Source organism: Prorops nasuta, unplaced genomic scaffold (genome assembly GCF_024137725.1).
Source record: "Prorops nasuta isolate Cenicafe-Biocafe unplaced genomic scaffold, Cenicafe_Pnas_1.2 PNAS00003, whole genome shotgun sequence".
In the NCBI taxonomy this organism is placed as follows: Eukaryota; Metazoa; Arthropoda; class Insecta; order Hymenoptera; family Bethylidae; genus Prorops; species Prorops nasuta.
Genome location: NW_027116800.1, coordinates 4649360 through 4664820, shown reverse-complemented (window position 1 = coordinate 4664820; position 15461 = coordinate 4649360). Strand labels below are relative to the sequence as shown.

The 15461-nt window shown below is 39.8% G+C and overlaps 2 protein-coding genes across 3 annotated transcripts in view; both read right to left on the bottom strand.

Moving 5' to 3' along the window:
- The window catches only part of SNF4Agamma (SNF4/AMP-activated protein kinase gamma subunit), a 43046-nt gene extending 28547 nt beyond the window's left edge, over positions 1 to 14499 (bottom strand). Inside the window, exons 1-6 of one of the 2 annotated variants that reach the window (XM_066747616.1) lie at positions 14183 to 14499; positions 13520 to 14064; positions 9294 to 9387; positions 8875 to 9206; positions 8475 to 8687; positions 4923 to 4962 (exon numbers count right to left, since the gene is read on the bottom strand). In XM_066747616.1, the coding sequence (XP_066603713.1) occupies positions 4923 to 4962; positions 8475 to 8687; positions 8875 to 9206; positions 9294 to 9387; positions 13520 to 14064; positions 14183 to 14351 (1393 nt within the window). In that variant the 5' untranslated portion in view covers positions 14352 to 14499. Of the gene's footprint in view, positions 1 to 4922; positions 4963 to 8474; positions 8688 to 8874; positions 9207 to 9293; positions 9388 to 10507; positions 10877 to 13519; positions 14065 to 14182 lie in introns of those variants that run through there. The other variant, XM_066747618.1, reaches the window with a different exon arrangement.
- On the bottom strand, positions 14407 to 15146 carry LOC136784307 (cilia- and flagella-associated protein 251-like). The gene is made up of 2 exons (XM_066744889.1): positions 14481 to 15146; positions 14407 to 14421 (listed from the first exon to the last, which is right to left on the bottom strand). Exons 1-2 carry the CDS (start codon positions 15144 to 15146, stop codon positions 14407 to 14409), a joined length of 681 nt encoding a protein of 226 aa, XP_066600986.1.
- Between the last annotated feature and the right edge of the window lie 315 nt (positions 15147 to 15461).

Genomic DNA, 15461 nt, shown 5'->3' with positions numbered 1-15461 from the left:
TCTCGCCTCTATTACTTCTCACCCAATAAATATTTAATCGCAGCATGCATCCCGTATGTACCTAGACTGCATTTCCGGTTTTAGAAAACTTGAGCGATAGGCGTACGATTTTCTAAGACCGGTTTCCAAGGTCACCAAAAACCTGTCCGCCACGTTACTAACCCTACGCTCTCCTCGAAGCTGCATCGCGTATCATTGAAAGTAAAAGTATTGTATCTGCGAGGAAAATAAATGCCGACCAATTAAAAGGCCTCATCTCCGTCCCGGGCACTCTATATTTATAGCTTCAGCTTTAATCTAACCGGGTTAAAGCTTTAAACGTTCCAGCAGAATCCTGTGGCCCATGAATCAAAATTTATTATCCTGCAAAGTCGATAAAGAATTGAAGCAAATTTTATGGTGATTTTAACCCACTGCAATGTTCGTCGTTTAATTATGCACAAGTGTGACACGTGTAACAACTAATTGATAAAAAATAAAACAACCATGCTTTCTGAATTACGATACAATTTTTTGAAAAACTTGAAGCCACTACAAATTTTGTCGTTTGATCATAGATAAGCTTGACTCGTGTAAGGACTAATTGACAAAAAGTAAAATGTTAACGGTTTTTCCTGGATAAGAATAAAAGCAAATTTTCTTGTTGATTCGAAGCCATTGCGAGTTCCATCGTTAGATTATACACACGTGTGACTCGTGTATAGGGACTAATTGATAAAAATTAAAATATTAGCCGTGCTTTCTGGAGCCTTGAACCGCGAGCTGCGAAGGTGATATTCAAATAGCCACATTATAGACTTAGGAGTAGAAACGCGAGGAATAACCAAATTAAATATCTTCTTGTATCGAGTTTCATAATAAATTGATCAATATATCGGTATTTCGATCGTAAAAAATTAATTAAAGCCACGTGGGAAGACACACACACATGTTAAGAGCGAACGAAAGTTTTCAAGCTAGAGGAACGTGAAATTTCGAATGGAAAATGTTATTAAAATCAATTTCCCTGCGGCGAAGAGGCCGAATATAGTAGGACAAATAAATTTGGATATTTCCGTGTTTAGAATAGATCCAGCCGCCATCGGATGCATAAGTTAAAGCGTGAAATTTCAAGAGCGATAGCAATCGGTTTTACTAAAAACTCAGAGTATATTTCCAGAAGCACGTATGTATTTATATCACGTAGCTTGTGTATTAGAGAAAGATATTTTAAAATGGCATAAAAATAGGCCACGAGTGAGACAGCAATTGTTTTTGCAATAATGTTCGTTTTATCAGGATATGAGTGGTGAGTTGAAAAAAATCCTTGGGGACTCGTAACTACGCCAGAGTCTCGTGGTGATTGTTATCGAAAACACGTGTGTCCACAAAGTATCGCTGTGGTGGCGAGAGTATCGTGTCTCGTTTCACGCCACAACGCAACACTCTTGCTTTCTATTAGACGCGCACGTAATCAGCCTTAAACACACGAAAACAAGGAACAAGTGTTCACACGCACCAAAACCATCGATACACGCGAGAGCCGATGCTAAAACTCGAGATTCCAAGCTGATTTTATTTTATCTCTCCAACCTATAACTCTAAATCTAAGTCAATTATGCTTTGCTGATCGGATCGAGTACGTATTACAAAGACAAACATTGGAGAAGCTTCAAAGTCGCGTTATGCAAAAAGCTAGTCCATATTCAACAACGTAACAAAACTTTTTTGCATTTTTTACCAGTAACATTCAAAACAAGCAACGAAGAAACTTCGCACTTGTATTCTTTGAGAATTGCTTCGGCTTTATGTGTCCTGGGAGTTTGTACACGAGCTTTATTCCAAAGCCGGTATACGGAGGAGATTTCGTGTTATTCGACTATAGCACTATTGACCATATGTATAGAGAAATTATCGTTTCATCCGTTTGAAATTTAAGTATTAAACGTGGTGAGCGATATCGTGTATAGTCGAGAAAAATGATATTTATAAACAACGATGAAAGAGATTAAATTTAATTAATCGTTAAAAATTAACGCACCAAGATTCTAATCAATTTGAAGATGTGTAGTGAGTACACAATGCTACATTTGAATAACAAGATTCTACAAGCCGTAGTTGGAAGAAAAAAAAACAACACGGTAAATTCTAGGTTAGTTGAGTTATGAGCTGTTTAAAGTGGAACCCCCGTAAAATAAATAAAACTCTACTATATATAAACGCGCAGTGCCGAAGAGTTACTTGTTGAACATAATAGTCGATAATATTTTTTGTCGAAAATTCTTTAGTTTCGCGCATGGATTTAATACGTATATATATTGGCATAATCATATTAAAAAAAAAATGTCACGATGTATCAGCGCGTTCCGAGTGATGTACTTCGATTTATGATGGGACGCTTTGTACGCATCTCCGGCAGAGGGATTTATTTTTTGACTGAACTTTAAGCTCTATAACGATAAAACTGTAGTACGATAAATGGATTCTCCCAGCAGTGGTGCAAGTATGTATTTGTTTGCGAAGGCAGTGAAAATATTCATTCCAATAATACATTCTCAATGTGTTTCGTCTCTCAAAGGATAATCTCATTAACGCATTACTACGAATACACTCACCAATTTCAGTCAATAAATTGGTGTAAGCTCAACTCACACATCTTTTTTTCTATACACATATATACCATGTATAATTGGACAGTTGAAAAACGCAGCGGTGAAAACACAGTTTCCGATCGAAGGTTTTTCACTAAATTCGGATTTACAGTCATAAGGAGTTTTGCTTGAAACGTATTTTCGTCAAACGTTTCATTCTGAGCACTCTGGATTCGACGTAAATTTGAGCGTTTCTTCAAAAATTTCATCCGTACCGTCAACGGTAGGACGAGAAAAGAGTCATCGCTCCCCAGTAAATAAGAATAATTCTTCTCACTGAATTCCCTGGCAAAATGTGCGGAAGATCCTCGCGGAGAGACACTTGGGATTTCACAAATAGTGTAGGCGAATTGACGTTCAGCGAAGAAATATTTCTACCTAATAATTGTATATTAATAATAATAACACAGAATTTAGAAAGATACAAAGTCTCTCTCGACAAAAGAGATAAATCGCGTTGGCACGCGGTGTTTACAAGCCAGTTGGCGTTATTATCGAAACACCGTTGGGAGACCAAATTCAGACATTTCAAAAGCCACTGGACAGTCGAACCTTAGCAAAGATCCGAAAGAATTGTCACAAATCTCTCTGGTATCCCTGATGCACAAGAATTATAACAATAGAATGAGAAAGGATCACAAGCTGCACTTGAAAATTGCGGCTGGTAATGATTCGAAGGCAGGTCGTGCCACGCGCTCCGGACTGATTTGCGCGAATAGATCTGAGAAAATCTGCGGATTTATGGAAAGAGAGCAACTGTACTATAGTAACGGGGGTAGAGAGAGATAACTAGATAGCGCAAGCGTGTTTTTCTCTCTTACGTTACGGGTATGAAGTCACGTACGCGCGCTCTCCTCCGAAATGCGCTAATTCTCTCTCTCTCTCTGACTACCAGTTTTCAAGTCCACTCTCTGCAGCAGAGGAGCGAGCACGGTGAGAAATGTCACGTGTCGCTACATCATTAGGTCAACGTTGAAAAACTGGGTGAATTTCGCGGGCATCGATCGCGAGGGGCTTTCAAGAGTAAACTGACGGTTGTAATCGGTTTTAAAGCGCGTGTTGCCGAACGGACTCGCTGCGGCACAAAAACCTTCTGAGCGCGCGCATGTCCAATCGACGGACGAGACGCGGCCACCGACTCGAGTCTCTGCTCTCTCTCTCTCTCTCTCTCTCTCTCTCTCTCTCTCTCTCTCTCTCTCTCACTTTTGCTATTTCGTCGCCTCTCCTCTACTCTTCACACGATTCGCTATATTCTTCTCTCCGTTACCTACCACCTTCCCTCTTCTCTGCTTTATTCTCTGCGTCTCCTTCCCTGGTACCTCCTCCTTCCAATCCCCCCTACTTCGTGCCTACCGAGACCCCCTCCCTCTCTCTCTCTCTCTCTGCCCCCTTCCCCTCATAGTACTCTGTGTGGTCTGCTCTACTCCACTGTTTCTTTGTATACAACCATCTTGGCTCCCTATGCTACTACCATCTTCAGGACAAATCCATCACTACTCTCTCAAACTTTTATTAGACTAATCTGCCATAACACAGGCCGATAATGGTTTTCAATGAAAAGAAAGAGATATATATGTATATCGCGTGCACACTCTCTCGCAAAAGGCACATTCTCGAGTACTCCAACGCGACTTTATTCCATGCGAGACTGTAAAATGCCACAATCAAAACAATAGCGTAAAAAGCATCGCTAATAATTTTGTTACTCGTGCAAAACTAGCAACAGGCTGTTAATAGTTAGAGTTGTTTTTAGCGGATCGTACGCAGCTCGTGAGACTCTTAATTGGCTTCAGCAATTAATAACTTGGATTTCTTAATTGAATGACCCACAATCATAAAGATCAAATAGATGTTTAGTACATTGGATAAGATTGACTAGTATAAGTAATTGTAAGAATTGAGCGGTTCTTTAGCTCCGGCGTTGGTCCAAAAATAGTTGATTTAACAAATATGTTAGACTACAGGGATATTATTCGACAGATTCGGGCAAAAAATTAACGATATTACTTGTAGCTGCAAGCTTTATAGTAACGTAGGCCAAAGTCTGCGGACAACTGGTAAACGTTGTTACTATAAACAAAGAGATCGGTACTTTTATTGGTGTTTCAATGTAAAACCCTTGAACGACCTTTCCGGAGAGCCGGGAAATATTTAATTTTTAAAAAAATCCTTTTCGACTCACTAATAAGAGGATTTAAGCTCCTTTCTACTCTTATTAGCTAATGCGATTTAAAATGCTCTTTGCAAAAAAGCATGAGTGCTGGTGAAAATTTAATGGAAAATTTTACTTACTTTGAGCTGCTAACTGTGCCTGATGCTGCGCTGCCGCTCTCTGCAAAAATAAACAATGTTAAATTAGATTTTTCGTTAATTATATCAGTGCTCCCTCGGACTGCAATGCAAATAGCCATTTTTGACTTTCAACATTATTTGGTCAAGAGCGTATTTGTATCAGTGAAATATATAATGAGTGGTTTATTTTTATCGCGCTGCAATTATAATGCTAATATAACGTACACTCTGCAAAATTAAGCGAATTCCTGAAGTCTCAAGGCTCTTGGAATCCAAAGATCTGCTTCTGGGCTTTCCAGCATAATAATCATCCTTTTTACCGCTTTTGATCCAGCGGAAATACGAAGACATCTTTCAAGGATTGATCTCCTTCGCGCACTATATACGTCACAAAAGTTGAAAACGCTCGATCGTATTCATCTTTAGTATTAGCAGCACTGAAATGTCTTTCTATGGCCCGGATCGAACCGAGTCTTTATACGGGAGATTCTAAACAGACTGAGAGTTGCTTTTGTCCATAGCTAATTTATAGATATATTGCACACATAGAGTCTTGTTAGAGCTAATTAATTACAGTATCGTATGCACCACATGTGACAGGTGCAAGTTAAACGTACACGTGAAACAGATATAAGTCGTAATTAGCGCTATAAGCTGAGAATTACTATCGTGACATAACGATTGAAAGAAGGTACAAGTTAAGGTGGCCAGATTTTTCAAGCGTCCTTGCGAGTCTCGGGGCTGGCAATGCCGCTGCTATACAGCGAAGAAAGATAGAATTTTTTATCTAACAAATTATACGTACTAGCGCGAGACGTTTACCTTCTATTACGTACTTAAAGATTAGTGCACAAAATTTTCTCTTCGACATTCCCATTGTGAATTTTGTATTGTCGCGCGAGCTCTCGCTTTGAACGTTACGATTCCAGACAATGTAAATCAGTGAGAATGAGGATCTAATAAATATATTATCCGCTTTGTGGCTCGCCGCGCTTGTCTGGCTACGCTACCTCCACAAAAGAAAAGATTGCCTTTTTCACCTTATTTTTTTCTCCACATCTCCCCTATCAGTATTTTATATATTTCTGAAACGCGCGCGACAAAATTTCGACGTTGAGCGTTGACGATAAGAAACGTTCAGCTCTACATCTCTCTCAATGAGAATTTCTCACGGTTATTGTGACTGTGATATTGTGAATACGCGAAATCGCGTATTATTTATTCCACATGATATTAAGATTTTTCCACAGAGTGCAGACAGATAAGAGATACCACTGTGAGAGCAAAATGACGTGTGTGCTTTGGGAAGCAGCTTATTTTTTGAAGAAGAAGAGCGTGACAATCGGTGCATATTGTTTCCAAGATAGGAAGGTCATAATTTTCATTTTAACATGCAAATACAAGAGAGTAAAGAAAACAGTGAGTATGCGACAGTTGTTTACGAAATAGTCTGCGACCTATCCATTAGAATAGCGCGATGTGGTAAATTCTATGTAAATTTTCAATGAATATGTATCGTTTAAGCGGTGATGCTATACAGACTCTTGGATATTTTTACAAATTTTCTTACAACCAAATTGTAGCGCATGATAACAAAAAAATGGATCGTTGAGCCAAGTATGTCGCACGAGATAGTAGCAGCGGAGCGTCCCCTTTTCAGCTTGTCATTCAATTATTGAGTAACCAACTACGTAAAAATTATGTGAATTAATTTTTATGCTAAACTAGGGAGATTGAAAAACTCGAGAAATAACGATAGCTTATTTTGTAGGAGTCGAGAAACTTGGGAATATTTTATGCAATAGAGACGAAAGAGCAGCGTTATACGTGTACTAGCAATAAGTCAAGAAATACTAAGCATACATAGTTTGATAATCAGTCGACGTAATAGTTAGATAATCGAAAATAACCGACTTCTCATTCCGCTCAGAATGCTTTCGTTTTATAATATTTGAGAGAGACTACGATATCTTCTTCAGCTTTTTCCCCTAGAAAAATCCTGCTTATCTGCCGGAGAAGATTCACTCGAACGAGCCTCTTTCCAAGAAATTTTTCTATCAAATTTTGTCCAACGCTCGGCTGGTTCCACTACTATATAAAATGCACAAAAGCCCAATTAAACGCGATGTAAATTGACCAATGCAAAACGTCATTTATATAGATTAAACTAAACCTAACTCAACGCAGTCCAAGCTTTCTTAAAAAAAACGGCAAATAAACGTCGTTTAAGAGCTCGAGTCGCACGAGACGACTTTTTGTAGCCACTGGAAGTCTGTTTAAATAAGTGTATATATATATATGTTATGTTTGTGTGAGATATTGGAAATAGGCGTGGTGTAAAATTAATCACTTTTTACTTTAGAGCTTCGACACGACACATCACGATGCAATAAATTTCAGTATACACAGTGTTACACTGGTAGCTGCCGTAAAGCTGTCATTTTCCATTGGGATCAATCACACAATCCCCAAGTTTATTAAATTTTTAATTGGCTCATTCCGAATCAACAACTATTTTCAAGAAGCTGACAACCGTTAATCGTAGGGATAGGAATAATCCTATGCAGAGTGCGTATTTCGCTATTCGGGAATAATAATGAACAATTGACAAGGAATTAGAGTTCACTATGTTTTTCATAAATTAATTGAAAGCGCACGTGGTTTGTCAGCAAGAAGCGCGACCTTATCTACAGGCACCTTGGATATTGCAAGCTCGGCGAGTCACTACTGAGCGTAAAACGCGTCTTTTTCTCTTCCCCATTCCCCAGATCCAGCCTCAGTCACGGCCTCAGTCCATTTCTTTTCCTCCTCGACAGCTTTTAGCTTTTGCTCGCTCGCTCGCTCGCCGCTTCGTCGTCCACACGCTTCCAACTCGCACATATATATGTTTATATATATATAAGCGCTCTGTCCTCTTTCACATCGCACGTACGCGAAACTTTACACTACCGCAGACTATTGTGACGCGACACGTGTACATATTTTAACCATCCGATATTCCACGCACCATATTCTTTTCACCTTTTGGATCAACTTTACGGTACGTAATTTCAAGATAAACGCAGTTTCACAGTCCAAAGAATAATTCCTACACATTCTTCCTCTTCAAATTCTTATTCTTCTCATTAATTCTCCAATCTGTTTGGATTACATTAAACTGCTCATTCTTACATTAAGATTCCAGTGATTCGCCTAATATTAAAAACCGTACGTGTAATCTATCGCTCGCTCTGTATATTTTTATCTCAATTCTCTTGTCGTAGCACAGTACTTTGACAGCAGAAGGAAATTTAACGGAATATTAAAATTGCCGAGGCGTTTCATTCTCTCCCTCCTCGCTGTAATCAGTATGTAAATAGTAAACATGTTTCCTATTTTATTCTTATCAGATTCGTTGACTATTTTCACTCCTCCTATCGCGCTGTCGTGTTTTTGTATTTCGCAGTCTTTGCAATTTTATGCTGGTATTATTGGTTTTTTCTGTTTTCCCCCCTTCGAACGTCTAACGCGTTGCGAAGTTTGCTTCGACAGGCGGCTCTCGCGAGAACTTACCGCTTTTCTTTTATCCTCCGAACTAATGGCACTGTGACTTCGATGCCTGATGAGATCCATCACTTTACTGACGGGATTTCGACTGCTTTCGGATCCTGCTCTAGGTCGTCCACTGTGTTCCTTATCCTTGTGCTCTCTACTATCCTTATGATGATCCTTGTCTGAGCGCACGTCCCCTGAGGAACTTCCGTGCGATCCTCTATGCAAAGAGTGCTGAAACCATAAATATAATTAATATACTATCCTCCAATTATTTTTACTAAAAATATACAATCGAGATAATAAACAACAAAACTCTCTCGTATCATTACGTGAACAGTACTAATAATTTATCGTCACTAGACCACCGATCTATTTTCACTAAACAAACTATTCGCAGTGAAGGAAACATCTCTTTTACCTGTACAGCACTCTTCATATTTGCTATAATACTGGGTTTTCGCGTTTTACTAGCATCCGACTTGCTCCTAGGCCGGAAAGCATCGAAAAGAGCTGTTTTACGTGTCGGACTAGCCGTGTCATCGCTAGTACCACTATTTCTTCTTCTTTCTACACTATTGCTACGACTATTGCTACGACTCGTCGATCCGGATCTTGTCCCCGATGCTTTCTTTCCGCTTTTACTCGAACTGCCGAGATCCACCGGCTGTGGCAAAGGAGTCGATTTTCCAGAACCTGGTGCGCTTCCCGCGCTGGGCTTCCTGATATTTCTCGAGTGGGAGCCCCATGTCCCTAAAAATTTTAAATTTCAATGAAGCTCACAAATACGTCAAATTAAAAATAAGTTTATCGATAGAAATACAGGCTCTTCAGTCTTACCTGCCCTTGGTCTGTGGCCTGGGTCCTGTGAGGCATGGCCCGAGGTATCTGCATCTTCGGTAACGATCGTTGGTAAGGGCTGGGAGCCAAGTTCCTAGAAAAATATTTATTAGATCATTGTAGTAAGAATAAACTTTTATCAAAGATAAAAGCTCTAGTAAAAAAATTCTATTCTATTTTAATGTTTAATGATTAAACTTTGATAAATATTAAGCTAGCATTTTTCAAGCAGTATCTCACAAAGACTAACAAGGAATTCTATTAGTATTTCTGATGCATGTCCTATATTTAATATATTTGTTTTTACTGTCTCTATTCTCCAGCAGAAACTTGATATTCTACCTTTTGTAGGATAGAAAGGCAGAGATTTTTCTCAGTTTCATCTTTTACCTCTATCGTCGAGAAAAAAACGCTTGTATAGCCGCACTACATTTGCTATTTGTATACTGTAGTTAAATTGTGTATGAGAAAATTTAAATTCGCGTTCATCGCTATTGTTCCCTTTCTTCCCCAGAGTTTCACTAAACTGCGTTTGGATAAATATCAAGAGGTACTTGCACCAGATTTGCTATCTCTTTTACGCTTTGTACATATTTTCCAAGTGAGCTAGTTTACAAGAGTACAGTATTAGTCATTGTGACCGAAAACTCACGTGTATCTTATTGCATAACACTAATTACCAAACTCGATCGGCTTTAATCTTACATTGGAGTTCAGTAGACCAAACAAATGGCTCGAAAGTAAATCTCGAATAAAAACTCGATAAAACCAAGTCGAATCATACTTTAAACTCTTTGAACGGAAAACTGAGCGAAGCGTGAATCATTACTGCACACGTGATATAAACTGTTAAAACTAACTGTCAAAATTTACATAACGAGTTGAGGAGGGTACATTCACTGAAAAAAATCTCTCAACCGCGATAAACAGCTTTTCACTACAACAATGAATAAAATTCGTCGTATCGATGAATTCCGTTCAACGTTGTAATAAAAAATTATTTATTGGAGGGTTGAAACATTGTTTTCAGAGTTAAATAAGTCTGGATATAAGTTAGAAAGCCACATGTAAGACTACGATTCTTAGAGACACACACATAACTATCCAAGAATAACAGACTGAGTATTCTGTGTCGAAAACTTACAAATAAAAACAAATTGACATGTCTCGGACATTCTATATCTAAACTGATTAAGTCAATGTCAATGATGTACCTTATACGTCCCGTGATATTCCGGGCAACGATCCAGGTAAGGCACGAGGGAATATTTCCGAAATCTTCCCAAGGACACTGACATGTTCTCACTAATGAAAAACGCACATTGTAGAGACTACATTAAAACTATCGTAACTCCTGGCGCGATACACGTAGACGAAAACTCCTGTATACGATTAGTTTAAACTGTCACATTGTGCATACAGAAGTAAATAAAAGGCAAGATTATAATGGAACAAAGCAAAAGAATCGTAATTACTATCGGGGTGTTATGGAGCACCTGTATTAGTTAAACGTGATACTAATCCAGTACACTGTATATTTAATGGCTTTCTAAGCCTCCAGGTTTAATAGTCCGAATCCGGTGATGCGCCCTATTCGATCCGTCGAGCAGACTTGGCTCTAAACTGATAATTGCAAATGTCGTGACGAGTAAAAATTTTATATCAGTGAGACTATCGGTTGTCACTGTCTGGATTGGCCAATGCATGCTTCGATAACGATTTCTTAGGATTATAGTAGTCGTATGTACTACGTTTATCAAGACTCATCGCCAACTGCGATAATCGCGATAACGCGACTTGCGTCTCTTTCAAAATACCACCCAACTAAAGCTCAGTTCTGCTATATGCTTTCCACCGATGCGTTCAATCCTCTTTTTAAATTCCCTTAGATCTTCCCGCATTATGAACATTATTATTTCTTCGACTTGATCGAGCTATGATCATTTTTACAAGCATCTTTCTGCTGCTCTGAGTATTTTAGATAAGCGAGTAACATCAGGCATTAAAATTACATTGATGATTCACGTGCATTTTTATCGAGAAATGCAATTTCAAAACGTATACGTATACTGCATCAACCGATAACGAGTTTATTGCTATGAAAAGGTGATATTATGATTTTTACGATTTTTTTGAAGATGGATAACGAATTCATTGGTGTACCATGATTTAAATTTTTCTATCCTTTGTCTTTCGATTGCTCGAAATTTTAAGAGATTTTATAAACTATAGTTGTTTTGCGCTCCCGACTGATTTTCTTCTCAAGAAACTATAAGAGGAATAATTTTTATTTCTCAGCTCCCAATCGTGAATAATACAGTATTCGTATACCACAACAGTTTATTGCAACGTTTCCAACTGGTATCGCAAGATGTCGCCGCTTTCTAAAAATCATCAGCTGAATCTTATCAATTAATCCCGCTTCTTTAATTAAATACAATATCAAATTATCTTAACTATTATTTCTTCTCAATTTAATAATAACGATTACGTTGTGATCGATACGTAAATTCAACTGTAAATTCAGACAATGCGCCTGTAAATCATAAATTTAACAACCATATAATTCTATAACGAATGCGAGACTTCTTTGGCTAGAAGAATTAAATGTACGAATTTGTTATTCATAACTGTATCGACTTAATTTCTACTTTAACGACATAAAAAGGTAAAGAAGAAAAAACGACGTGAGATTATATCGAAGATAGTTAAAAGATAAGAAAAAATGAAAGAACAGAGACATGAAAAATGATAAAGTGTGAATTTTCTAATCAATGACAATCTTGGAGTATCTTTCATTGCGGTGTTACGTAACACAGTGGACAAGCGCGAGCAATTATCTATGAGCATATTGTAACGTGTCGTGAAGCAAGTGCATTGTGTGATTAATTGAAATGAGGCATTCTTTATGTCTGACAAAGTTTTAAACTTGGCGTTACATTTTAAACAAGCGTTTCGTTCACTTTATTCGAACCATTCGTTTCAGTCTAATTGAAACACATTTAAGTACGAAAAAAGAGAGATTATGAAATGAGCTGATTTATCGTCGTTGTGAGTAGAAACGATAAACATTGAATGAAACGAGCACGTAATTCTCTCTAGAATAGAGAGGCGGGATCTCCTAAACGTAAGAGAATGCTTTTGTCGGCGCCACTTGGAGCTACAAATATCCGGGAAGGTTTAGAGATATTTGATCATGTCCACGGAAGACGTAAAAGTCCCCTCGGCCCGACCAGACATGAACACAGCCTTCGACGCGTTGCAATTTGCTTTTGACCGGAATCAATAGAGCTTAAAGGAAGCCAGCAAAGGTCTTTTGCCTATTCACGATTTTCATGAAATATTAGGGATAAGACTGTGCAATCTCGCAACATCGCTTAATTACATCTCACACTTACCCTGCCCACTTTTCTCTCCTTTATGACTAATAAAAGAATTGACACGAGAGAGAGAGAGAGAGAGAGAGACGCGCGTTGCTGCAATCACAGAGCTTTCGATTAAACTGCAATGAATTCTTCTCGCCAATGGTTAGACGCTCGTTAGTTGGACCTCTTGAATAATGCAAAACTCAGCGAGAAAATGTCAAAACGCGACTAAAAACTTTTAACAACTTTGCTCCTTTTTACGATCCGAAAATATTTTCAAGCGCACAATCGCGTCCCAAAAATTTCTCTCGGGAGCCAAGAAACCGCGTAGAAATAATTTAAAATTATGCAATTAATTTCAAGCGTTTTTTCACAATCTCACACCATCACCCTACAGATATACAATTCACATTCCATAAACCAGTATCAATTATCAGCTTATAAACAAATTTCTAGTCCAAGTGTCTCGTCGCTTCTAAAATCTCGCACGATGAAATTTTCATATTAGCATCAGCTGTTCGCTGTTTATCGGGTTAGTCAATTCATTCGTTCGAAAGCATCTCAACGCGATGCAAAGAGCATCCCACACGAGTGTATATAAAAGAGGGATGGCGTGCTCGTGACAAATGAAAAGTTGAAACGAATTCACGCGTAATAATGGGCATATATTGAGACAAACGAGAGTCACACGTGCACGGTCAAGGAGTCCTAGTTGTCCTGACCTTTTACCAATGGTTCTAGCAAGCTTGGAAAAATGCGTCTAGCTGGCTCAACATTTTCAATGTATAGGAAGTATATAAGGAAGATTACTGCTCGCAACTGTGGGACTGATTGGATAAGCAGAGTTGCAGCTATCCTTACCCGTCGTTTTCTTTCCTGGACAAAGTCAACTCTGCGTATCCAAACTTCCTCAGTGGAATCATAGTCGAGAGTACTCGAACTGCTAGCCTGGCTCTTCATCTCGATGAGGCTACTGTCGAAGAATCTTTTATCGAAGTGAGGACTGGGCAGCGGACTGATCCTAGAAAACGTCATGCTGCTCGAGCCAGTGGGCGGAGGATCCGTAGCAGGGAAAGTCATCCCTGGACCGGTGGTGTGTCTTCTCCTCAGCGGGGGCTTCGTCGTTGAAGTTGGCGACGTTACGGTGGACGTCGTGAATCTGGAAGACGCCGTTGTCGTTGTTGTCGTCGTCGTTGAGGCTGATGCCGAGCCTGACGAGTTGGCCGGCTTCGATTCCGACAGACTCGTCGATTTTTGATCGATCCTCTCCGAGATCGACTTTTCCGACGAAGATGGACTAGAAGCTTTCGAAGTTACACTCTCCGCCTTCTCCTGGGAATCGTCCTTCCTCATGAGATCCCTCTTCCCCTCTGCAGTCACGCTGCTACCAGCCTCTACATTTTTACCTGCAATTTTTAACAAAGCTGTAATATTCTCGCTGAATGAAATAACCCCGTTATCTTTCATATAGAAATGCAGCCTAGAAACTACGTCGTTAGTCTTCATTAGACAATCGCATACTACCTTCCTCGGTCTCGTATTCGTCTTCCTCCCTGCATTCCGACAGTCGTCTGCCCCAAGGATAGGGGCTGTGAGTTTGGTTTCTAGAAGGCAGTCTATTAACGTGGGAGAGGAAGTAGTGGTGAAAGAAGCTGTCGACCCCATCGGAGTCTTCGCCGGAGGACTGAAGCATATCTTTGAGAGCAGCGAGAGAAGTGATGGTGTTGTAATTGATGGCCGTAACCAAGTCATCCTCGATATCGCTGTCGTCCGTAGTGTCCTCGTTCTTAGCAGGTTCCTCCTTCTTCGCAGGTTCGCTGGCCAAAGTGGTAGCTGTCGTTTCCTGTTTGGACGCTTCCGTTTTATCATCCGAGCTCGTCTCGGACTCGTCATCGGACGTGCTAGTCGAGGTCGTGTTGCTCGACGATTCTTCATCCTTTTCCGCTTTTTTCTCCTCAGCTTTCTCTTCTCCCTTCGGTTGCTCCTCGTCATCCGTGCTCTTATCCTTCTCTTTGCTTTCCTCCTCCTCCTCCTCCTCCTCCTCCTCCTCCTCCTCCTCTTCCTCCTCCTCCTCCTCCTCTTCTTCCTCCTCCTCCTCGTCGTCCTCCCGCTCATTCTCGTAATCCTGCTTTTTCCCTCGAAGCTTTTCTCCCCTAAGCTCCTCGTCATCGTCTCCCCTATTAGCAATACTCTTCTCACCCCTCTGCCTGCTCTCCACTTCCGGTTCCTCCTCCTCCCCTTCCTCCTCCTCCGCTTCTTGCCTCGACACCACCACCATCGTCTTCGTCGATTGCTTCGCTTTTGAAGCCTTCCTTCTCAAATTCCTAAGATTCTTCGCGCTCTCCAATTGGCCCAATTTCCCAGAGTCCCCACCGTTCACCTGTCGCTCGCCCTCTTCTTGCCCCGTCATCTTGCTAATTTCACGATTGTCTTCTGATGCGTAACACTCGTCCGACTGGTTCCGTTTCTCGCTACCGGAACTCTCCATCGAAATTGTCTATAAACAGAAAAGAAAACATCATTATTCCCTCGGTGACTGGTCAGCTTTCCACACAAATAACCTTCTCCTCCACACATATTCAAAATCTTATAATACATCTATCTCTTTGCGGATTACGCAAACTACTCGGTTTGTAGCTCTCACACCCCTTCTACGGAGTTTGCTACAGATAAGATCACCCACTCCATGGACCTAAAATTCTCCTTATCTTTTCAACTAGAAGAGATATTGATTTTTTCTATAGGACCTTTCCCAGTGCAAATCAAAAGATGCTTTGAAAAAGTATTCCATATACAAAATTCG

Coding starts and splice junctions, on each gene's coding strand:
- LOC136784307 (XM_066744889.1), bottom strand. CDS start 15,146: ATGGAGAGTTCCGGTAGCGAGAAACGGAACCAGTCGGACGAGTGTTAC.